Source organism: Pseudorasbora parva, chromosome 23 (assembly GCF_024679245.1).
Source record: "Pseudorasbora parva isolate DD20220531a chromosome 23, ASM2467924v1, whole genome shotgun sequence".
NCBI classification, from domain to species: Eukaryota; Metazoa; Chordata; class Actinopteri; order Cypriniformes; family Gobionidae; genus Pseudorasbora; species Pseudorasbora parva.
The window spans coordinates 18,167,315-18,192,597 of record NC_090194.1 but is presented as its reverse complement, the minus strand read 5'-3'; the positions used below and the strand labels follow the sequence as shown (position 1 = coordinate 18,192,597).

The 25,283-nt window shown below is 40.2% G+C and overlaps 1 protein-coding gene across 1 annotated transcript; it reads left to right on the top strand.

Moving 5' to 3' along the window:
- Positions 1-489: 489 nt before the first annotated feature.
- Positions 490-25,277, top strand: rassf6 (Ras association domain family member 6). Its single transcript, XM_067432597.1, has 11 exons — positions 490-646; positions 1,478-1,555; positions 14,037-14,115; positions 14,354-14,505; positions 17,200-17,288; positions 18,120-18,313; positions 23,723-23,828; positions 24,322-24,369; positions 24,638-24,756; positions 24,842-24,939; positions 25,024-25,277. Exons 2-11 carry the CDS (start codon positions 1,497-1,499, stop codon positions 25,097-25,099), a joined length of 1,020 nt encoding a protein of 339 aa, XP_067288698.1. The 5' UTR covers positions 490-646; positions 1,478-1,496; the 3' UTR covers positions 25,100-25,277.
- Positions 25,278-25,283: the final 6 nt, after the last annotated feature.

Below are 25,283 nucleotides of genomic sequence, written 5' to 3'. Positions count from 1 at the left end.
TTTTTGTTGGTTTTACTTTAACAAAAAATAAGTTACCTGGTTGCCTTACAATTTGGAGTTCATTGAAATAAAAAAATGAGTTAATACAACAAAGGGGATTGGTTTAATAAATATAAACTCAAAATATTATGTTTTCTGAACCACATTAATTATCTAAGTTGATTTGACAAATGATAAAAAGTTGTGATAACAAATCATGAAAATATTTTGTTACAGTGTATGATAACCCTATCAAATGTGTGAGTCATTTTGAAAGACTGTATTAATCAAATTCATTTATCAAAAGAAAGAGTCATTAAACTAATTTCGCATAAATCTCACACCCTGCACAAAATGAAAGTATCTATATGACCACTGCTTCACATATAAAGCAGAACTTCCTGTACAGCAGACAAATTCAAATTTATGGGATTCATACCTGTGGGTGTGTTCATGCATTCACTGACAGGCATTCCCAGAATGCACTTAGAAGAGGTGAGTTGGATCAAGTTACATTGTCATAATTTACCAGAAAAACACCTGACAAGGACTGTAGCTCTTTATTCTGTCCCGGGCTGTGACACTGCTATAGCCACGGCGGTTTGGGAAGGGATATGTGACCCCTTCCTGGTAAAGTCCACTGACACTGGATCTAAGCAGACAGCAGGTGAGTGAACTGTTAGAGTGTTTATGTGCTACTACAGTATTATGTTTAAAGCGGTACGCAAGTTTGTTTATGAGAAGTATGCTTTTATGTATGTTGCTGGCAGTTGGCTTGAAGTGGAAAGTTGCCTACATGTATTATAAAATGACTAGGTAACAGTAAGAAATTCAATGGAAAGCATGTTATGGATATACACAAGGGAGTTCAAATCTTTATCTAAAATGAGTTCTGAATTTGATCAAACACACAGTGTGGCTTTAAACTTAAGTGTTACTTAATTTGAGACTTGTGCCATTGTTTGTTTGATGGTGTTCGCAAAGCACTGCTGACAGACTTATTTACATACAGATGCACATCTTTTGTCAGTCAAATCTGCTTGCTGCGGAGCTGGATTTGTATCTGTGGTTTGTAGAGAGCGTGCTCTAACTTGAAAAACCACACCACTCCCTCTAATGCAAAAGCTCACCGAATGTTCCAGGTCTGATTAAGCGAGTAAAGTGAAAGTACAACTCAAACAATCCTAAACACACAAGCCCGACAGTCTATTTTTTTTTCTCTCCAATGGCCTCAGGCCAGTGTTTTTAAAGAAAGAAAGCACAGCATTTTAAAAGGGCATGTTTGCTAATAGCACATTAGCGTGGACGCATCAGCTGCCTTCACTCAAATACCAGAGACTAATAATGCTGACAAAAACGTGTTTGGGCACAGTCGGAACTCATCTGAATAAATATCTTGAGATAGATACTGCAGTCTTGACTTGAAAGTCTTCATGGCTTGGTTGTCAGTCATTAGTAGGTTTCAATGGCACATTCATTTGTTTTACTTTCTTTGTAGATCCGGTTGGTTTGTTGAAATGAATGCAGGTCAGTCAGACTCTGTTGTTCAAATTGGTGCTGGAAAATCTTGCTCCAGGTGAGTCGTCATATATTTGAATATTGTTTTTAGATACACAAAAACACAGATCTTATTTATTTCAGTCAAAGAAATATATGTGATGTAACACATAGAAGACTATAATAAGCAGTATTACATAAAGTCTGAGACCACACTGACATTTTTTTTTTTTTTTGCATCACTCAAATTGTTGCACAGCTTCCTTGCAATGCAATATAGGTATACACTGCTTTACATCTTTTCATTATTATTGGTTACACTTAATTTTGATGGTCCATTTTAGACATTCTATTAACTATGTGTAACTTTGCAACATGTCAACTAACTCTCATTAGAGTATTAGTAGACTGTTGGGTTAGTGATGGAATAAGTTGGCATGTAGTTGCAAAGTTACTTCTAGTCAGTAGAATGTCTGTTGGGGAGCATCAAAATAAAGTGTTAGCCAATATTAAAGGGTTAGTTCACCCAACAATTTAAATTAACCCATGATTCACTAATCCTCAAGCTAGGTGTATATGACATTCTTCTTTCAGACGAATACAATCAGAGTTGTATTAAAGGTGCCCTAGAATGAGTTGAAACAATATGTTAAATTGTTCTCTGATATCTGGGCATGTGGCTTATTTAAGGGCAACAAATTGCCTTATTTGAAAGGGTCATGAATATTAACGTTGAGCTCTGCTCTGATTGGCTTATTTCTGACATATGCAAATGAGGGGCGTATATATTAATGGTCCCAGTGATTGCGTCACAGTTGGCGTTATGTTGAAAATCACTTATTTTTCTGTGGTGTTTTTCATGCTCAAGATTTACATAAGAATCAGGAGGCAATGGTGTTTAAGACTCACTGACTGTGATGTCCATGTACTGAATTCTTATTTCACTATGGCAAGGTTAATTCATTTTTTCAATCTAGGGCACCGTTAAAATATACACCCTGGCTCTTCCAAGTATTAAAATGGAAACGAATGGCAGCCCAAAATTAAGCCCAAAACAGTGCATCCATCCATGATAAAAGTAATCCACATGCCTCTGGGGGGTTATATAGGCCTTCTGAAGCAAATCGATGGGTTTTTGTTAAAAATATCCATATTTACACATCATAAAGTCATATATCTAGCATCCGGTGAACTGCCTTCCTAGGTAAACCCAGCCTGATCTGCTGGCGATTTGATTTCGCCCTGCAACTCAGTCTGGAATCCTTATCCACCTCACATGCTATTGGCGGGTTTATGTCACGGTTCATGGATTCCCTGTCTCACTCTTGGGTGCGTGTTGAATGTAGGTGAGGGCGGAGCCTGGGATTGGCTCATCACGCACCTGTGGCTGATCACCTGCACCAGCTGCAACTCATCACCTTCACCCTATTTAGTCTCTCTGTTTCTCTCTTGTCTTTGTCAGAGCGTTGTTGGATGTTTCCCCTTGTGTCTCCGTGTTGGTTGTCGTTTCCCCCTTCCGTGAAACGCTGGATCCCTTCCCGGATTACCTGTACCGACCTCCCGAGTCACAGCTGCTCACAGCCTGCCCGTGTCGCCAACAGAGCCTCTCTCACTGCTCTGTCTTATCCGGACTTCTTCAGTGTTCTGAGTTTTGACTTCTGTGACACTATCCGTCAAATAAACTAATTACTTGCTTTTGAATCCTGCCTCTGTGAATCCGTTACAGAACGCTCTGACCAACCATGGATTCAGCGAGTATCAACGCCCTACTGACCAGCAGCAACGAGAGACTGGACCAGCAGGAGGCGAACTTAACTGCCACAGGACAGGCAGTACACACCTTGGTGGCACGGGTGGCCGAGCTGACCCAACAGATGCAACAACTCGTCGGTCCCACTGTGCCCGACCCACCGCCGATTCCCCACACACCATCTGCATCGCGGCAACCGGAACCACGTCTGCCTACCCCCGAGAGTTATGCCGGTGAGAGCAATTATTGCAGAGCCTTCCTTACCAAGTGTTCCTTGTTTTTCGCTCTTCAACCGCAGACTTTCAACACGGAAAGATCCAAGGTGGCATTCGTCCTCACCCTGCTCTCCGGACGAGCCGCACTTTGGGGAACGGCGGTGTGGGAGAACCAACATCCTTGCTGCTCCTCGTTCCAGACGCTGGCGGCAGAGATGAGAAGGGTGTTTGACCGAGCGGTGACCGGAAGAGAAGCGGCACGTCAACTCGCAGAGCTCCGCCAAGGTAACCGCTCGGTCTCGGATTATTCCATCGAGTTCCGCACCCTGGCCGCCGAATGCAAGTGGAACGAGGAGGCACAGTGGGACATGTTCCTGCATGGGCTGGCTGACCGCATCCAGAAGGAGATATTCGCCATCGACCTTCCGGAGAAGATTGACGGTCTCATTGATCTTGCTTTGAGGGTGGACGCTCGTCTGAGTCGGCTGAGGTCCAGGATGGAGCCTCAGCATGGGAGTGTCGAATGCCCTCAGGCCAGCGCTACGGATGCGGTCAGCTACACCTTCGACCCGGAGCCCATGCAGGTGGGTCGAGCTCGGCTCTCCCGGGAGGAGAAGGCGAGACGGAGATCCCGTGGTCTTTGCCTGTACTGCGGCGGGAACGGACACCTGCTAGACTCCTGCCCGGTAAAAGACCACGCCCGGCGGTAAAAGGAAGGCTACTGTCGGGCGGGATCTCCGTGGAAAAGACCTCATCCTCCACTCTCCTCCCGGTAAGATTGCTGTGGGCAGCTCAGGATTATTCCAGCCTCGCCCTCCTCGACTCGGGAGCGGAAGGTAACTTCATTGACTCTGCCCTTGCTCACAAACTTAACATACCCACCATTGCACTCAAGAACACCATTTCTGTCAACGCACTCAACGGACAAGTTCTCCCTGACATTTCATTCACCACTGAACCACTTACACTGATCACTTCCGGCAACCACACAGAACGCATTTCATTTTTCATCCTGGACTCCCCTTTGGCTCCCGTTGTCCTCGGTCACCCTTGGCTGGAGTTACACAATCCAAGGGTTGACTGGGGACAAAACTCTGTGTCTGCGTGGAGTGATAAATGTTATGAGTCTTGTTTGGTGTCTGCTTGTTCGTCTGTTTCTCGTTCTGTTTTTCAGAGTGAGACGGTGAATCTGTCTAACGTGCCTCCGGAGTACCTCGACCTGAAAGAAGTGTTCAGTAAGTCCCGAGCTGCTTCTCTCCCTCCGCATCGTCCCTATGACTGTGCTATAGATTTACTCCCAGGTAAGTCTCCGCCTAAGGGCAAACTATACTCTCTTTCTATTCCAGAGAGGGAGGCCATGGAGAAATATATTTCTGATTCTCTAGCCTCCAAATTCATCCGCCCTTCCTCTTCTCCAGCGGGGGCGGGGTTCTTCTTCGTGGGGAAGAAGGATGGTTCTCTGCGACCTTGCATTGATTACCGAGGGCTGAATAACATCACGGTAAAGAATACCTATCCTTTGCCGTTGATGTCTTCAGCTTTCGAGAGGTTACAGGGAGCATCCGTCTTCACGAAGTTGGACTTACGTAACGCTTATCATTTGGTTCGCATCAGGGAGGGGGATGAATGGAAAACCGCATTTAACACCCCCAGGGGGCATTTTGAATACTTGGTCATGCCTTTCGGCCTTTCCAACTCCCCAGCGGTTTTCCAGGCACTCGTCAATGATGTGTTGAGAGACATGGTCGACCAATTCATATATGTCTACCTGGATGACATTTTGATTTTTTCTTCGTCTCTCCAGGAACATGTTCGACACGTCAGACGAGTGCTTCAGAGGTTGCTAGAGAATGGGCTTTTTGTCAAGGCGGAGAAATGCGCTTTTCATGCACAGTCTGTTCCTTTTTTAGGGTACATCGTGTCATCGGAGGGAATGCGCATGGATCCCGACAAGGTTAAGGCTGTGATGGATTGGCCAAGTCCAGATTCCCGTAAGGCCCTACAGAGGTTTCTGGGGTTCGCCAATTTCTATCGGCGTTTTATTCGCAATTTCAGCCAACTAGCCGCACCTCTGACTGCCTTGACCTCTCCCCGAATGACGTTCAGGTGGTCCGATACAGCTGAGGCTGTATTCGCCAAACTGAAAAGCCGCTTTGTTTCGGCTCCCATCTTAGTCGCCCCTGATCCCACACGTCAGTTCGTGGTAGAGGTTGACGCGTCAGAGGTGGGGGTAGGAGCGGTTCTTTCACAGCGCTCTCCCTCAGATGACAAGATGCACCCGTGCGCGTTTTTCTCCCATCGTCTTTCTCCTGCCGAACGCAATTATGACATTGGTAACAGAGAGTTGTTGGCCGTCAAGTTAGCGTTGGAGGAGTGGCGTCATTGGCTTGAAGGGTCGGGGGTACCTTTTATTGTATGGACGGATCATAAGAACCTTGAATATATTAGATCTGCTAAAAGACTCAACTCCAGGCAGGCTCGGTGGGCACTTTTTTTCGGACGTTTTGACTTTGTTCTCTCGTACCGCCCCGGGTCTAAAAACATCAAACCCGACTCTTTATCTCGTATTTTTGATGCTTCCGAACGCCCGGTTACTCCCGAGTGTATTTTGCCAGAGAAGATAGTTATCTCTACACTCACATGGGAGATCGAATCGAAGGTCAAAGTGGCCTTAGAAGGGGTAACGCCCCCGCCCGGCGGCCCACCGAGTTGTTTGTTCGTTCCGGAGGGGTTAAGATCCGAGGTCCTCAAATGGGGTCACTGCTCCAACATTGCCTGTCATCCAGGGGTAAACCGCACTGGCAGTTTAATAAAGCAACGATTTTGGTGGCCACTTATGGCTCGCGACATTCGCAGTTTCGTTTTGGCTTGCTCGGTCTGTGCGGTTGGTAAGACATCTAACCAACCTCCCCAGGGGTTACTTCAGCCGCTGTCTGTTCCTTCGAGACCCTGGTCCCACATCGCTCTAGATTTTGTTACCGCCCTCCCGCCCTCCCAGGGCAAGACGGTCGTTTTGACCGTCGTGGACCGATTCTCGAAGGCAGCACATTTCATTCCCTTGCCCAAATTACCCTCAGCCAAGGAGACAGCGGTATCTGTAGTAGACCACGTCTTTCGGTTACATGGCCTCCCGATGGACGTGGTCTCCGACAGAGGTTCCCAATTTGTGTCCAAATTTTGGCAGGAGTTTTGTAAATTACTAGGAGCCACGGTTAGTCTGTCTTCGGGTTATCACCCCCAAAGCAACGGTCAGACCGAGAGAGCCAATCAGGATCTGGAAAGAGTGTTGCGATGTTTGGTATCCAAGAATCCTTCATCCTGGAGCCAGCAACTCTCTATGGTTGAGTACGCTCATAACTCTTTACCAGTGTCATCTACGGGCCTTTCGCCATTTGAGTGTAGTGTAGGTTACCAGCCACCTATTTTTCCTAGTCTGGATTCCGAGGTCGCGGTCCCCTCTGTTCACGCCTTTATCCAGAGGTGTCATCGCACATGGACCAGAGCCCGTGAGACTCTGCTCCAGGTGGGAGCGCGCACCAAGGCTAAAGCCGATCGCCACCGGTCTAAGCCTCCCGTTTACGTCGTCGGTCAAAAAGTGTGGCTTTCTACCAAGAACATTCCTCTCCGCTCCGTATCTAATAAACTTGCTCCCAAATTTATCGGCCCGTTCACTGTCACCAAGATCATTAGTCCGGTGACAGTCCGCCTCAAACTCCCTCCGGCGTACAGGAGGATTCATCCCGCCTTCCATGTATCCAAAATCAAACCTGTTTTTCACTCCCACCTTAATCCGCCAGTCCCGGTTCCCCCACCGCCGCGACTCGTAGATGGGGAACCAACTTATTCGGTTAATCGCATTCTGGATTCTAGACGGAGGGGACGCGGTTTCCAGTACTTGGTGGACTGGGAAGGTTACGGTCCGGAGGAGAGAGGTTGGGTTCCTGCTAGGGACATTCTGGATCACTCCCTTATTGATGATTACAATCAACAGGTAAGGTCGGCTGGGAGCGTCAGGGGACGCTCCTAGGGGGAGGGGTACTGTCACGGTTCATGGATTCCCTGTCTCACTCTTGGGTGCGTGTTGAATGTAGGTGAGGGCGGAGCCTGGGATTGGCTCATCACGCACCTGTGGCTGATCACCTGCACCAGCTGCAACTCATCACCTTCACCCTATTTAGTCTCTCTGTTTCTCTCTTGTCTTTGTCAGAGCGTTGTTGGATGTTTCCCCTTGTGTCTCCGTGTTGGTTGTCGTTTCCCCCTTCCGTGAAACGCTGGATCCCTTCCCGGATTACCTGTACCGACCTCCCGAGTCACAGCTGCTCACAGCCTGCCCGTGTCGCCAACAGAGCCTCTCTCACTGCTCTGTCTTATCCGGACTTCTTCAGTGTTCTGAGTTTTGACTTCTGTGACACTATCCGTCAAATAAACTAATTACTTGCTTTTGAATCCTGCCTCTGTGAATCCGTTACAGTTTAACCGTTGATCACGCCTCTTTGGTCTGATTGGTTGAATGACTATCAAATTGCGTACAGAGTCATTTAAATAATGCTCGTTGATCACACCTCTTGTGCAGTAGAAAATACAGAGCAGAATCCCCAGACCAATGTTCAATCTTAAATTGAGCTTGGTCTGGTGATAGCCAGACAACTGCCTTCCATATTCGGCAGAAAATGTGCAACTGACGCAACAATTACGTCAGACAAGCATTTTGAACTACGAGAGACGTAACACTTTCTTTGTTGAATATGGAAGGCGGTCCGCCGTAAGCAAGATATTTTACTTTATAATGTGTTAAATATGGATATTTTTATTACAAAAATCCATCGATTCGCTTCAGAAGGCCTACTTTTATAATGGATGGATTCACTTTTTTTTACATTTTGGGCTGCCATTTACTGCCATTATAATGCTTGGATTAGCCAGGACATATTTTAATATAACTCTGACTGTATTCATCTGAAAGAAGAATGTCATATACACCTATAGGGCTTGATGGTGAGTCAATTATGGGATTATTTTTCTTTAAGCTGACAATCTATATGTCAAGCCATTTTGACTTTTATTTATTCTCAGGGCATGAATTCTTGACATCAACAGTTACACATTCTTTTTTTCCAGTTAAAATGCTAATTCTTGATATCAGTAATTGTATTTTTTTCTAATTAAATGTCATCAAAGGCTGCCATTTAAATACAATTTTTGATATCAATAATTTTTTTTTTTTTTACTATTGGAAATTCCATATCACATTTCACATATCAGAAATACAATTCTTACTAATAAAAATCATTTTTAATATCAATGATTATTATGTGGATACTATTGCAAAAGTCTGTTCTTGATATCATCAATTGAAATGAGAGGAACCCAAAAGCAGTTTTATTTAGCAAAATTCAAACATAAACAAAAAGCTTGACATGAATCATGACAGGAAACAAACCATAAACTGGAACCTTAAACTCAACCACTCAAGGGGTACACATTCAATATCAGACAAAGATTATGGCAAACATGACGGCTTAAATACACAAGGGCTAATGACAAGACAAGGGACACCTGTGAACAATAATCAACCAATAACCCAATGACAACAAGACGCAGGAAAACATGGCAGAAACATGAGGGTGACAAAACCATGAAGTGCATGACAGTTAACAAAGCAAACTAAAAACATGACACTAGCTGTGTCTCATTTCATTTCATTTCAAAGGCTGCGTCCTCCAGAGGACACGTCCTGTGAAGGATGCGGTATACGGAGTGTCCTCATTCAGAATTAAATGAGACGTCCTTTGTAGGACACACAGGCAGGACGTATCACGTTGCTATGCCAACACATTCAGCTTTGTTGCACTTTCACGCAAGTTATATGAATGAAAATGATTTATAACTTGAAAATTACTAGTGGTGGTGAGATAAAGCCTCACAAAGCATTGAAGCTTTTCAGCCAAATGGTTCAACAAAGGGTTCATTTCTCGAGGCTTCATTTGCTCACCATACCACCTGGTGGTCAAAGAGTGTAAAACAGATACATTAGTCTAGAGCTGACCATGATGTGATCTGTGATGCACTGTATTTTGCATCAGTTCAGGCTTAGATATAACAGTGAAGAAAAATAAATACATTTCCACATAGAATAATCTATTTATGTGTATTTTTGGTGGTATATAATGATTGGATAACATAACTGTGTAATAAACGTATTGGCTTGAAATGAATGGGGCTATCAAATGTGTGTAAATCAATTATATGGACATGGAGGGGCAATATTATTATTACTATAAAAATGGAAATTGGCTGGGTTTAATTGGGAAGAGGGCCGAACCGCTTTCTGAACCAGCCAGGCTTTAAGCGAAGCTTCGGACATCATCAATAACGTCTTTGGTCTAAACAATACAAGCCTCAAAATGCGCTTCACTGAAAGTTCCTAGGATTTCTCGACACATGCTCCGAAGCCTCGGCACTATGGCAAGCCGTTTTAGCTTAAATTGTTCCCAGCGTTACTCGTCGTAATTGCATTTTTACTAGTAAGAATTCCAATTGTAGAGCTTTCGAATCCAATTATTACTAGCAACAATTGCAATTGCAGAGCTCTCTAATTCAATTATTACTAGTAAGAATTTAATTGTAGAGCTCTCTAATTCAATTACAGAGCTCTACAATTATACACATCTTGAATTCGTTTTTTTACTAGTAAAAATTCAATTAGAGAGCTCAGCAATTGCATTTTTACTAGTAACAATTGAATTAGAGAGCTCTCTATTTGTAATTATTACTAGTAAAAATGCAACTGCAGAGTTCTCTAATTGTAATTGCTACTAGTAAGAATTGATTTGTAGAGCTCTCTAATTGGAATTTGTACTAGTAAGAATTGAATTGTAGAGCTCTCTAATTAAAAATGAATGGCAATCAATGGAGACATAAGACTAGTAAAAATTAATTTGTAGAGCTCTCTAACTGGAATTGTTACTAGTAAGAATTGAATTAGAGCTCTCTAATCATAAATGTTACTAGTAATAATTAAACTATAGAGCTCTCTAATTGTAATTGTTACTAGTAAGAATTTAATTGTAGAGATCTCTAATTGAATTCTTACTAGTAAAAATGCAATTGCGACGAGTAATGCTGGGAACAATTTAAGATAAAACGGCTTGCCATAGTTTCTTGCCTTGACAGCAATGTACTGTTCTAAACATTTAAAAACAAAACGCTAAACACTTGTAATCCTGTTTATCATAATAATAATAATGATAATGCGTTCAATTTATATAGCGCAATTCAAGGCACTCAAAGTGCTTTACATAGAAGGGGGGAATCTCCTCAACCACCACCAATGTGCAGCATCCACCTGGATGATGCGACGGCAGCCATATTGCGCCAGAACGCCCACCACACACCAGCTTATGGTGGAGAGGAGACCGAGTGATGAAGCCAATCAGGATATCATAACTATCTGTTTAAGGTAATACTGCCTTAAAAACAAAAACAAGCTTGAAACTACTTAGATTTAAACACCACATAAACGCTGGCATGTATATCTGATGGTGGTGCCATTTTTTTATATAATATAAAAAAATATGACAATTATTAAAGGCGACACAAAGAATTGTGCAGCAGCGAAGCATACACCTAACACACTTCGGATTCCTGTGAAAGAAGGGCGCATCCGAAGGTCGCATTTGGAGTGTCCTACTCACTTTTTTTTAAAATGAGACAGCCTTATAACGTATGCAGCCTTTCGAATAAGACTTCCAGAGGATGCAGCCTTCCAAAATGAGACAATGAGAAAACTCAAAAACATGAACATGAACCGTGCCCATTAACCAACACCAAAATAACCTGTGACAGACTACTAACGTTCATTTTTGATATCATGATAGTGGATGTTAGTAAGAAAGTCATTTTAGATATCTTAAATTACTCTCCTAATTATTGATATCAGAAATACATTTTCAGATATCAGATATGCCAAATGTAACATGTTAAAAATACATTTATATGGATCAAGAATAAATCCTTGCATGGCTGTTTGGCCAATCATTCTTACATATTCAGTTCTTTAGCGACCCGATCTAACACGGATGGAGCTCTACCTAATATAATATAAAAACTCTCCTGATATATGAGTGACAATTACAGAAGAATAAAATAAAGCATATTTCATTACCTTTTTTGAGCTTGGAAGGGTTCAGTCTGAGCAGATGTTTTATATCATAACCTCTGTCCTCGTCAGAGCTCATTTCTCAGTACATTCAGCATCTGGCTCATATTTGCCACCTCAAGCATATTCTCAAAATGACCATTTTCAGCATCTTCAAAATCAATATTTTGATCACTGACAGCTTCTTGACCACATCCATCAAGACAGTGACACTAATCTTTGAATGTGTTCAGTTCTTTTGCATTGCTGTAAATCGCTGAGCCATTTCAAGTTTTGCAAATTATAATTATTATTGTTCCGTTTTTAGTCTGAGGTAACTATGATTGAAATGTCACTTCATCATTGCGTATAAGACCTTGTGGCCCACTTTGTGGAATAAAAATGAATTGCACTTATTACATCATCATGTAAAAAAAATATATATATATGTACACTCTTACGTTAGCAACCCTATACAATTTTTTACAAACAAAAATACTGGAAAAGCAGGCATTCTTTTATCATTTGATTATTCTTATTTCTTGTTATATTGTTTATAATGAATTGCTTAACCACTTCAGCTCTGCACCCCCTCTTGGACCCACCGGTGGGTCCAAAATTGCATCATCATAATCTTTTAAAAAAATCTATAACTCGCGCACCACAAAGCTAGACATATATGGTATCATTTGAAAGATTAGAACCTCAGCTTTCTTAATAACCCAATAACTTCTGCATTTATATTACATAGAAGAAAATAATATGGTCTGAATTCGACGCCCCCGCAACGACCACCCCTTGAGAAAATCATGCAAATAATATAAAATTTCATATTTTTATCACACAAACACACCTAAAATACACAAGTCATATATCAAATGAAAGCTATCGGCCTCAGGAATATCTCTGAGCAGTTAATTTCACCGATCCAATATGTTACAGTAAATTTATTATCAAAAGAATCACAAAGATGGAAATGACTCCTTTGAACAAGCAAACACATGAGTCATATTCCTGTTCGGATCACAAACTCGTTGTAAAGCTACTAGCCTCAACCCTATATCAGCTTGTTCCTTAGGTTGTTTGCTTCAAAATGAGACTATTTTTACATGTCTGTGAGCAAGTATGGCCAAATGACACTGTAAAATGTCACCGATGTCCAGATCAAAACATGTGATGCAGACAAATACTCTTATTATTGCTAGTTTTGATTGTCGGTGTTAGCCACGATTTTTGATGATGTCATCACATATTGCATCATGCTACAGAAAAGCTGAGAATCTAAGCTCTTTATAGACATGTGGATCATGATTCTAGACCAATCAGAGCCCAAGATCTCCCTTTACAAATTTGAAGAGGCAGAGCCTTCTTTTCGATTTCCTAGTGGCCAGTTGATGTCAATGGAGATGAGTAGGAGTTGTTAGACACTTTGGTCAGATAAATCTCAATAAATTTTATTTGCAAAGGATATATCAAGAAAATTCTTTTTTCCCCTGTTTAGTGCCAAATTATAGAATCAACAGAAACTTCCAAAAAGCTTGGATCCCAAAATGATTAAAAAAAAATAAAGATTTTTAAATAAATAAATTAAAAATAAATCAAAATATTTATTTTTTATCTATGTTTATCATAAGATTGTGAATAGATACAATATAATATATGCAATATTCCACCACTGTGTTAAAATTTAGAGTTTATTCTGCAAAATGAGACCATTTTTATCAATTTACTCCAATGTATGTGGTTAGGGCGCTCTTTTAAATTCAGATACTCCTAATTCTCAAAAAAATGCAAAATGTGCTACAGAGCTGAAGTGGTTAAGGAATACTAAGGCTGATGTCTAACTTTAAAAAATATATGAGGATGAGGGTAGTGAATGACGCCCCGGGTCACTAAAGACCTAAGGTATGCATTTATGGATTAACAATTTAACTAGTATAAACAGAGTTGTAGATATCAGGAATTTATTTACTAACAATGTAACCATTGAGATAAAAATTATGATTTACAATGACGATAATTGTATTTCTGATATGTGAATTTGGAATTTCAACAGGTGAGAAATCAATTTAATTTGAATGGCAGCCTATGCTGACATTTAACTAGTCAAAATACAATTACAGATATCAAGAATGATAGTTTTTACTAGTTCAAATTCAATTATTGATTATTATAAGTGATGATGTCATTGTTGATATCAAGAATTAATATTGTTACTAGTGGAAATCTAATTCCTGATATCAAGAATTAGCATTTTAACTAGAGAAAATGTAATTGTTGTTTCAAGAATTCATATCTTGGGAATGAATAAGAGTCAAAATGGCTTGCCATATAGTTTACTAATACTCTAACGACTGCTAGTTGATATGTAGTTTCAGAGTTACTTAGCAGAATGTCTAAAGTGGACCTTCGAAATAAAGTGTTGCTGTGTTTTTTTCTTCTTCTCTTGAATTCAAAGGGCTCAATTTTCAACTTTATTGAACACCTACAACTGTTTTCTTAAAGACACAGAACACCTGCAGCTCACTGTATATGAGGTAAAACATCATTCTTATTATCTTAATGGACAATAATGCATTCATTACAATAATAATGCTCAATTAATACATGTTAATACATACATACCTTGAGGTTTTCACCCTTGTATGGACTTTGTGCTCTGAACAATTTGAGGCTAATAATTACAGTTTGCCATAAAACAGCATTATGCTGCCCTCTGCTGGCACAGAACAGTACAGCATATGGGTAAGAACAGTGTCGTGTCTGCTTTTATAGAATGAAGGGAAGGTGACATTTGAAGGCATCCTTGTCATTTCCTGGGGTGTGAAGAAACCCATTCGGTTACAAATACAAGATGAGAAACAGATATTTACAAATGAGTCGTTGGTCAAGTCACCAGACCCTGTGAGTCCACTTGGAAACAAAAGGTTAGTAGGCTCATGTTTTTAATGATTTTTTTTTTTTAACCCAGTGTTGTGTTGCATGCCACATGTTCTTTTCAGTTAAATCAGCAAGGTAACTTTTCAACCTGCAAAATATATTTTCAAGACTCTTGTGATGATACATCGACTTATAATAGGTTGAATGACATAGACTGACGGGGTCTGTATCGTTTTTAATCGTACTTTTAAACTTCGGGTTTCGGGTAGTAACCCGAGAACAAAAAGAACAAAAAAATTCGACTGGCATATACGTCACTTCCACCACCACCCCCACTTCCTTACGTTCGGACGTGCGAGCCCAACTACCATTGGTTTGTTGGATGTTATAGTCATGTCCGAAGCAGCACAGAAAAATAAGAAAGCAAAGGTTTTGTTGGAGGAAAGCAATAAGAGGAAATGAAAAAGTGAACAGATTAAAGGCAGGACGAGGATCAACATTGGGCATGCGTTTGCTCGTTGTATAATGGTTGTCATATCAACAAATGCACGTGTGCATCCCCTGATGTAGGATGACAGAGTTTACGACAGTAGTAGAGGACAATATTTTTTCCCAACTGTAGGGGGACCCCGAGAGCAAAAGTTACCTAGTGCTGCTTTAAAGAGAAAAGCTGCAAAATAATGTTATGATGTTCTGGTCTATTTATAAGCAATATTCCAGGTTCAATGAAGCTTAAAGTCTTATATTGACTTATGCTAACTTTTAACTCTTTATCGACAATGGCAGTGGCATGAAAAGTTGACTTGGTACTGTACTGTACAATGGATGTATAATGGGGCAAGAGTTTAAATCCGGCGTGAAACAGAAGTTGCAATAGTCTTTTCTTCACTAATGTGGCATATATCGGAGGGATATTTGGCACGTTTTGACACTTGTAAAAAATAAAAGTACCAGGAAGAACCAAAAATAGGTTTTCGCAGTGATGCTAAAGAACCTTTTGAGCAATGGAACTCTTTGGATGTTGAAGGCTCTTCACAGAACCATAGATGTCAATAAGAAACTTTATTTCTGAGTTGTTTAAATAAGCATGACATTATTGTCAACAAATACTATAAAAACAAAGGATCCAAATGGGTCTTCACATTGATGCAGTACAGAACCATATCAGGTTCCCCAAAGAACCTTTTTTTAGGGGATCAAGCATGTAGCGCTAAAATCCTATTGTAATTGTTACATTTTCCAAGGATCAGCATTCTCCCCTAAAAGTGATTGAGCATACCAAACTGTAAGTGGAAGAGACTTGAAACTTTGAGGGCTAGTAGTACTCACACCATGTATAATGTCACAAAGGCTCACCACAATCGGCCTGACAGGCAAAAGAACTCAAAACTCCTGGGCCCGTATTCATTAAGATTCTAAGAGTCCCCTCAGAAAACTCCTAACTTAGCTTAAAAACTTTTACGTAGGAGTCTAAGCTTAAGAGCTGTTCGGGACCGATCTGAGAGCAACTGTGAGCAAGGAAAATACAAAAACTTTTATCTTAGTGAAGAGGCAGGGCTGACCCCGTTGCTACACATGACACAGTCTTTTACTTTTACTTAAGACTGTGATTGGTTGTTTGTCCAAAAAGGGAAAAAAGGAGCGCTTTTAAGTATAGGGTCTATTCTAAGCCTTCACTTATTAAAAATTACAAGCACAAATTGTTCTATTTTACCGTTCTCTCTCACTCATACACACACACATTATATATATATATATATATATATATATATATATATATATATATATATATATATATATATATATATATATATATATATATATATAATCCTTTTTTTTTATTTACCATGCATTTAATATAAGGTATTTGATTGGCTTAGAATTATAAACATTGTTCCACTCTTTTCAATTGCACTGATTGCTGGCATGTCTATGTAATTGTTTGTGTGATCACTCTGCTTACAGAAGGTTGTGACAGACCTAAATCATCACTGCTGCATTGTTGCATTTTCCCAGTTACCAAATATCATAATATAGCGATTACTTTCATTTCTGGCGCTATGGCATTCCTGCGCTGTGTCGGAGATGTTAGCGTGTCTCTAATAAGATCCGTCACAAACATGATCCCTGCACGATCTAATCTATAGCGTCTTATTAACTCACTGTCATCCATTGTCTGCAACATATTTCTTCTCCGTCTTTGTCTTTCTGCCATTTTCTCTGCTGTTAAAGAAACTCTTAAGCCTCTTAAAAGTCCTCGTCAGTGCTCCTAACAAATTTGACCTTAAGACCTCTTTTAAAGGTTAAGATGGTTTCTGAAGTACTTTTCTAAGAAATTTCTTAGAATTTTGTCACTAGGAGCTACTCTTTGCATTAAGATTCTTTATGAATACGGGCCCTGAAACATTAGGCGTAGGCTCAAGTATCTTATATCTTTGGAATCCTTGGCTCAATACGTACAAATGCATTTTGTGGCTTTGTTTGTTTATTTTGACTGAAAATTGGCATGTAGTGTCTTTGTCGAGGTGACATGATTGTCTATGCAGACAATGATGTATCTCAAAAATGTGTCTGCCCTCTGCTGAAGTTTGAGCAGCTATCAGACAAGGTTAATCCGATCGGCTCTGATTATTATAAATAGTCGTATTATTGGTGCGCATGTAAATGCATTGTACACATTCTGTCTTTTTATGCATTCTCATTTGAGTATATGTTTGCGATTTTATCAAATGTTTCATTAGGGGTATGACACGTTGGGGAGAATTTGATGATCTTCGTATTGATGAACTGGATGAAGCTGGCTCCACAAAACCTGAAAATACTACTGAAGGTTCCATTTATTTTACTTATGCTACAATAACAGGCACAGTCAGTATAGAGTGCATTAGCACCCAGCCTCTTTTTAAGAGACGCTGGTTCCAAAAGTATTTTTTCCATTAATTTTCCCAATAGTGATTTTAAAGTCTTTGTTTAAGAGTCAAAAGCCATGAACCCAGACAATCAGCTATGTGAATCACAACACTACAAATTTTTATTTGAAGCAAAAAAAAAAAAAAAAAAAAAAAAGTTTAATTTAAACAATATATTTTAAGTTTATTGCTAAATATGCTTATTTAAATATACAAACTTTTACGTATTTTGAGATTGTAGGGAGGACAATTTGATTATGTCACTTGCAGTACTTCTTGTGAGTGGGTGGAGCTAACAAGATCTTTTGCTGCATGTTGTTTTTTCAACTTTCTGATTGGTGGAATTTTCTGTACAGCATCATGGGTAATGTAGTTTATCACCAGGAATTTAGCTGTTAAACATGACAATAAAAAAAAAAAAAAGCTGAAATAATATGGGCTGAAGCAAATACCGTTGATTTAAAATAGGTAAAACACACAGTAGGTCTGTTTTTAAAGGTTTATAAGTTACCATTCAAAATCAATTTCTCTATACAGAAAATGTATGGAGTTTTTACTTCCCGAACCCTGCTGTTGCACTCTATTTAATGAAAGTGGAAATAGCACTATGGCAACATATTAAATATTTTGATATAAACTTAAATCTAAGAAAATGCAGTACATATAAAAAGCTGTAATATCTTGCCGTTTGGTTTATGTGTTAAAAATAACATTACACCTTTAATTAACACAATACTACATCTCTCTTTAAGACTACATCGTATACGAGACCACAACTTTGAGGCCTTCCCGGAAAGCGCCTATCAGTGAAGAAAGTTCATATCTGATCCGTACCATGAGTGATGCCTCACTGGTGAAAATGAGGGTAAAAAGTAAGAAGATGGTAGAAAGTCAGAGGAACAGAAATAATCGCTTCTCCATCAACGGACACTTCTACAACTACAAGGTATGTAGCTCATCAAGCATGACATTGAAGCTAGATGTAAATTTTCAATAATATTCATTAATGATTCAATAAATCATTGTACTAGCATCTATCGATGTAAGTTTTATGTAAATTAACCATCAGCAAACAAAAATAAGCTACTGGTGTCCCAATTCAAAGGCTGCATCCTTTGAAGCAAAGGTCAAACTGAGTATTGTTAAATGGGACGGTCTAGCCTACAGAGGATTGTTCTTTTCACCTAGCAACTGTAACAGCTGCCATTGATGATTGACAGTAACGTTTGTCCTAAACTTTTATAAAAAGAAAAAAAAACAGTTGGAAAACAGACACAGGGTACACAAAATATATAAAATATCTCGAAATACAGTATGTTCACCATGGTCCATTTCTATATGTAATAATGAGTATAAACTATATATAATCGCATCGTAGTAAGATTTAGGTCAACGTTTAAACCCCTTTAAAATTTTATTTTTACAATATATTTAAGTAAGTTAAAACCCCAATACTTATGTTTAAAAGTGTAATTTGGCAATACTGAAATATGCCTGTTTCGATTTTGTTAATTGAATCAGTATTGGTATTGTGACGTTGTTTCACCTTTTAACATGGGTGAAATAAGGTCTTGTGCTGATGTTGAATTAACATTGAATTAGGTTTTGATTTTGCAAATTGAATCATAGTTGATAATCCAACATTGTTTCAACGGCTTACCTTTTAACACTAAATAAATGTTGTGTTGATAGGTGACGTTCTGAGAATTGTAAACCAGGTTACTTGACTATAACCCTGTTCCCTGAAAAAGCGGGAAAGAGTTGTTGCGCCGAGTTTTCCGCTATGGGAAACATCTTTGTTTGACCGGTTGTGAAGCATGTGTGGCAAACACGGCAAGAATTTGGCTTAAATAACCTTTAACAGGGACGTCATTGGTATGCGCACGTTGGAGGCTATAAATAGACGTGAAAAAGGTGTGCTTTCAGGTCACCTTGTCTGAAAAGACGACCTGGACATGCCTCCAGAGCGGAAATGCAGCACAGCATCTCATTTCCACTTTTTCAGGGAACAGGGTTACAATCAAGTAACCTGAGACGTTCCCTATCAGAAGCTACACTCATTTCTTTGCTGACATCTATGGGAACAAGAATACAAATGCCGCCACACTGGAAGTGCCTGGACCCTTCAAGGTTGTGTAGTGTGTGCGCACAAACACGACAAAGACCTCAGACATGAGCTTGGGATGTGGACTCAAGGACATGTGAACCCGGAGTAACATGAACATCCAAACTATAAAATCTGATAAATGCATGCGAAGAGGGCCAGCCTGCCACATTGCATCCTGCAAGGAGGCGCCTTTTGCTAAAGCCCTGAAGGATGTCTCCCGGTACAATAAGCCCTAATGCTTAGACTAGAAAGCTTGGTCAACACTGAACCAAACACTGGTCAACCAACGAGACGCTTTAAGTGAGAAGAAAGACCGTTGATGAAAGATGTTGATGAACCTTGGCCCGGGAGACTTAGGGGGGCTGGAGGAGTCAGCGAGATGTAGTGGGGACATTGCGCTGTTGAAGCATCAACCTCTGCTTTGTAAATCTTTCCCAGATCCGACTGACTGACTATGATGGGGTGGAGCTTTCGATCCCTGTGTCACCTCCCGTCTTGACAGTAAACCTGCACTCACATTCATGCATCCAGGAATGTGAATCGCCCTGTGGAACAGGAACTTGTCCTGAGCCCAAAGCAGAACCTGCTGCACTAGTTTGTTCAAACAGCGCAAATGCAGTCCGCCATTGTAATTTATGTAAGCAACTACCACAGTGTTGTCCACCCGCACTAGGACATGGTGGCCCCTTCTTAACTGCTGAAGGAAATACTTCAGGACCAGAAATACAGTAAAGATAATCAAATAATGTAAAAATACAGTAAAGATAATCCAATAAACCAACGTCGCAGGCACAAAGACATGGGAAGAATAAGGCTTGTTCCATGACTTTGATAATTCGTCATGGAGATCTTGAAAGAACGACAGGTACCGTTGCCCTGGTGCCTCTCCTTGGCCACCCGACAGAAATCGGTCATCTAACTTCAATCTTCTGGGGGTCTCTTTTTCCTCTGGCTAGTGTAACTATAACTGAAGACTTCCAAAGTATGAGTCACCTCGAGCAGCTCATGGTATATGTCGAAAAGAGAGGAGCACTCAGAGGCAGCAAAGTTCATTTTCCCAAGATAACTGATGTCCTCAGCCCTTTCTGAAGAATCGACGGAGCGTGCTCCAGAAGTGGGCTCAAGGACCTCTTTTGATCTGGAGAGAGGACAAGAGAAAGGAGGACCCGTCTCCTGCTCTTCAGCCAGATTGATACGCAAGCCCTGTGGTCTCTTCATCGAGGACGGCAGGCTTGCTCTTCCGGAAAGAAAGCAAGTCTGGAGTGGACCACTTTGATGGCAAATAAGCCACACTCTGCGTCTTTGAGGGCTGATACAGCATGTTCCCCCAAACAAGTGATGCAGAACTCACGTGGATCATCTTCTGAGATAGGCCGTGGCAGCAGACATCTCATAATGGATTCTCTCGACATGATAACACTCATTCTTTTTGTTATATACAAAGCTTTGCCTGACAAAACAAACTCCTAACACATGGATAGTTTGTAGAGAGAGGTAGCACAATGCGGTTCTCTGAGGACAAGGAAACCTGAAAGCGCACCTGTTTCATGTCTATTTATAGCTTCTGACATGCGCATTCAAATGACATGATGTTTCATTAAAAAAACTAAGTTTGGGAGGAGCACGTTCAAATGATCTATCCACTCATGTGGCCTGTTGCACAAAGCTGGTTTCAGTTGTTACCCTGGTAAGTTCGAGATTAGTTTGAGTAAACTCTGGTTTTTCGGGCTCAAGAAGATAGATTGGTTTTTATCTGTGTTCATCACCATGGTAACTTGCACTGCATGGCTAACCTGCTCTGGAGCAGGTTTTATTTTGGGTTAGAGATCGCAAACCCAAACTGGGACAAGCAGCGGCAAGTAAAGATTTAATTATGCCACACCCCCTGTATCTCTCGTTCCAAATTAACGCAGTATACAAGGAGAACTTTAGAAATAAAAGTGTGCATCTTTTGGTGCTAATTATTTATTATATTTATATGAATTATAATCACTTTTTAATTCATATATGTTCATATAAATATTATATTAATTGACAAGTAGCCAAATAGTAATATGCATATACATGCATTCATAAATCTTTAAAACACTGTGTATTCATTTGAGCTCTTTGTGAACCTATAATTATTAGGCATATTTCTTTGATTCACATCATGCATTAATATAGTCAGATCATCTTTCAGCTACCTTCTCAAACTTTCGCTGCAGCAGCAGTGTTTATTCCTGCCTGACAATCTCTTAATCTTCAGAAGAGAAGTGAATCAAACGGACCCAGTGATTTGTCGCACGTCAAACTTTCAGGTGCTCGCGCTTCAGAGCTTCTTGTGCACTTCAGTGCTTCTTGATCACTAACTCTGGATTAAACCTGAGTTGACAGAGAAAGTTTGTACCGAGCTTTGAGAAACGGTTGAACTTGATCTAAACCAGGTGGGATTTATCTGGATTTGTCAACTCTAAACCTACTTTGTTCAGCTAGCTTTATGCAACAGGCCTATGATGTCATTCCAACCAGCTGTCAGCAATAAGTAATCAACATGTCTACCAAACAGCTCAAGTAGAGGAGCACATAAATACCCAGTCAACTCACCAATTTTTCTTGACAGGTTTTCAGCATCCCTTCACCACCCCGTCTTCCTCACACTCACCTGGTTACTTTCCTAACCAGAGATACAGGGAGAGTTACTCTGAGTTCAGGCCAAATGCTGAGCTCGGATCCCTCTCCTCGGACAGTGCGTCAAATACGCATACCGTTTATTCTATCTGACTTATTTGTAAGTGTGAACTCATGAAATGTAATTTAAGACAGATTCTTGGCGTGTTTGCCACACATGCTTCACAACAGGTCAAGCAAAGCTGTTCCCCACAGCGCTAAACAAAGCGCTAGCTTTTGATTGGCAACTATTTTATTTTAGTTAAAAAGGTTTAATGTAACGGAATCAACAAACAAAAAGTTAGGCTGTGTGTCCACCAAAGTGTTTTTTCACGCTGCTGGCTGGCGTTTTCAATGAGAGCGCCGCGTTTCTGGAGCGCAACAAGGCGCTGAGCGAATATTTCACGCTCAAGCGCTGAGCGCTCAGCATTTTTAACTGGTCGCCGAGAGTTAAGAATGTTCAACTTTGAGTAAAACGCAGCGCTCATTACTGTCACTGTTCACTCAGTCGTCCAATCACAGTGGAGGAGGGGCGGGACAAATACAACACAGACCAACTGCCACATTCTGCGTGTCGTCATCAGATGAAAACAAGCAATAATAATGGAACAAAATGATTTACACACAAAAGCCAAAGCAAATACCTTACATTGGATCTGCATTTTTATATAGAATCAATAGAGAAACAAACTACCTGTGAAATTAGTAAGACTCCTGCAGATTTTCCGTATCATAACAATAGTCTCAATTGAAAAAAAAAAAAAAACGCTGCCTGCCAAAACGCTCTCAATCGCTCACAGCGAGGCGTTTTCAGCAGAGCGCCTAGCGTTTTCAGCCGGCTAAAAACGCTTTGGTGGACACACGGCCTTAATTTTGAGGATCTTGTAAAGCAGACTAACGCCGCATTCACACGGGGTGTAGGCGTTAACGCTTGACGGAGGGCGTGGCTGAAGCTGGGTGCTGACGCGATCGTCATAGTGACAACAGCCAATCACATTAACTTGCCGCTTGGACCAAAACACAACACAAAAAAGCGCCTTTTTTGGTTGTATGTGCGAGTGCGATTGCCCGTGTAGTTGTTGTCAGCGCACTGCACAGGTGCACGAAGCTGTTAAGTACATTAAATCCTGAAAAAGCGCCGACAGCGGGAAGAATATCACGTAGTGGTCCAGGAGCTGCGTCTGGATTTTTAACGGTCTATGGTCTGGATGGTTCACGGAGCAGTAATGAACGCAATTGGCTAGCGTCTGCTGTAGGATATTTACATACGGCGATCTGATTGGATGACGCCTGCGCTGGCGCTTGAAAAGTTGAGAATTCTTCAACTTCTGCCGCTTGCAACGCGAGTGAAGCGCCGCGACGGAACCCACAATTCAGTTTGGCAACAGATGATGTCACCCATTCAAAGTAAATGGGAAGCGTTAACGCCTACGCCCCGTGTGAATGCGGCGTAAGATATTTAAATGAAAAGTTCACCCAATAATTAAAAGTTATCATTAATTCACCCGTATGTTAAAACCTGTACAAATTTATTTCTTCTATAAAATACAAAAAAAATAATAATTTTTTATAGCATTCTGGTTCATTTTGTTTACGCAGACATCTATTTTCACACCAGCATATGGAGCAACCACAAATGTGCACATTACCAGCAAGATGACAACACAAGAGGTCATTACACAGCTGCTTCAGAAATTTAAAGTAGGTACTATTTTTACTACTGTCAATTTAAGATAACAGAAGCCCCTTAATGATTATATAAAACCTTGTTTTGCACCTAAATTACCCAGAACAATTTGTCCCAGGAACTTTTTTTCCCAGGAACAATTTTCCCCCAGACCTGCTACTAGATTTTCATCGTGGTCTGAAGCACTAGGAAGATTAGTCCGGTGACGCAGGACCACGTGCTACTTTTTTTTACACTTAAAGGGGGTGTGAAATGCTATTTCATGCATACTGAGCTTTTTACACTGGATTCCCATAAAGATTCCCATGCTAAACATGGAAAAAGTTTCAAAAAATAAGTTGGGACATTTGATGGATTATTTCTTTGCCAAAAATACTCCTTCGTTTCCTAAATTTCGGAAACCCGGCTTGAGTCTATTTTCATTTTTTTTGTAGTTGATTGACGATTTCCACCTTTAATTTTGATTCAAAATTCAACAAATTCACTGATAACCTTTTTGTAATACAGGTAGAAAACAGTCCAAATGAATTTGCTCTCTACTGCATTCATCAAAGTGGAGGTAATGTAGAATCATTTATTCAGCTTTATGTTTTCACTCTCAATTAATTTAAAAACCCAATACAAAGTTGTAAAGCTTAATTTAGTTCTAATTGTGGGAGGAGTTTCTTTTTTTGGATACATAATAAATTAATATTTGATCCATATTTGTTTGGTAAGAATTCTTCCATCATTCAGTTACATTTGTTCCAAAATGCTTTGTCCTATAGTTTAGACTTTGCTTACATTTACAGAATTACATTTCTGATCATTATATCCATTGTTCACAGAGAAACGAAGGTTGAGCAGTTCAGACCTGCCATTGTGGGAACGTGTTCTACAGGGACCATCAAACAGCATTATGAAAATGTTCCTCATGGATGCAGACGAACAGGAAGTTAGCCTTGATGTAAGACTAGCTCTCCAGACATTACAGAAATATGTATTTCCAACTCAAATAAAGCTAAACTAATATGTTCCCACTGCTTTAACAGGTTGCTCAGTACCTCAATTTAGAGATGCCCATTTTGAAAGTAATTTTGCAGAAGCTGGAAGAGCAAGAGCATCTAGAAGAACAAAAAATAATTGCAAGGTAGTACTTTAAGAAAAGCAAAATGTGTTTAAGTCATTGGCTTTAGTGTTGCCTGATAGGCTAACATGTGCTTTTATCACACAGATATAAAATGGAACGGAGTCTGTTGTCGCAGTGCTTGAAAAAAAAGATGCCGGTCAAAACTGAGACAACTGTATAAATGAAGTCAGATGGCAATAGGAATGAAGTCAACCACAGGGTACAAAAATAAATGGAAAATAAGATGGAAAATGTCAAACATGTCTTTACTGTTGGAAAGTTTGTGGTTGTGGTGTAAATATAATGTAAAATAGTTTTCACATGAATGTAATTGCAATATTTATCATGAAAGACACCAAATAAAA

Bases quoted from the DNA above. Each gene is read 5' to 3' on its own strand.
- rassf6 (XM_067432597.1), top strand. From the start codon at position 1,497: ATGAATGCAGGTCAGTCAGACTCTGTTGTTCAAATTGGTGCTGGAAAA. The intron at 18,314-23,722 runs GTATGTAGCTCA...TTGTTTACGCAG, and splicing joins GACACTTCTACAACTACAAG to ACATCTATTTTCACACCAGC. The intron at 24,940-25,023 runs GTAGTACTTTAA...TTTATCACACAG, and splicing joins GAACAAAAAATAATTGCAAG to ATATAAAATGGAACGGAGTC.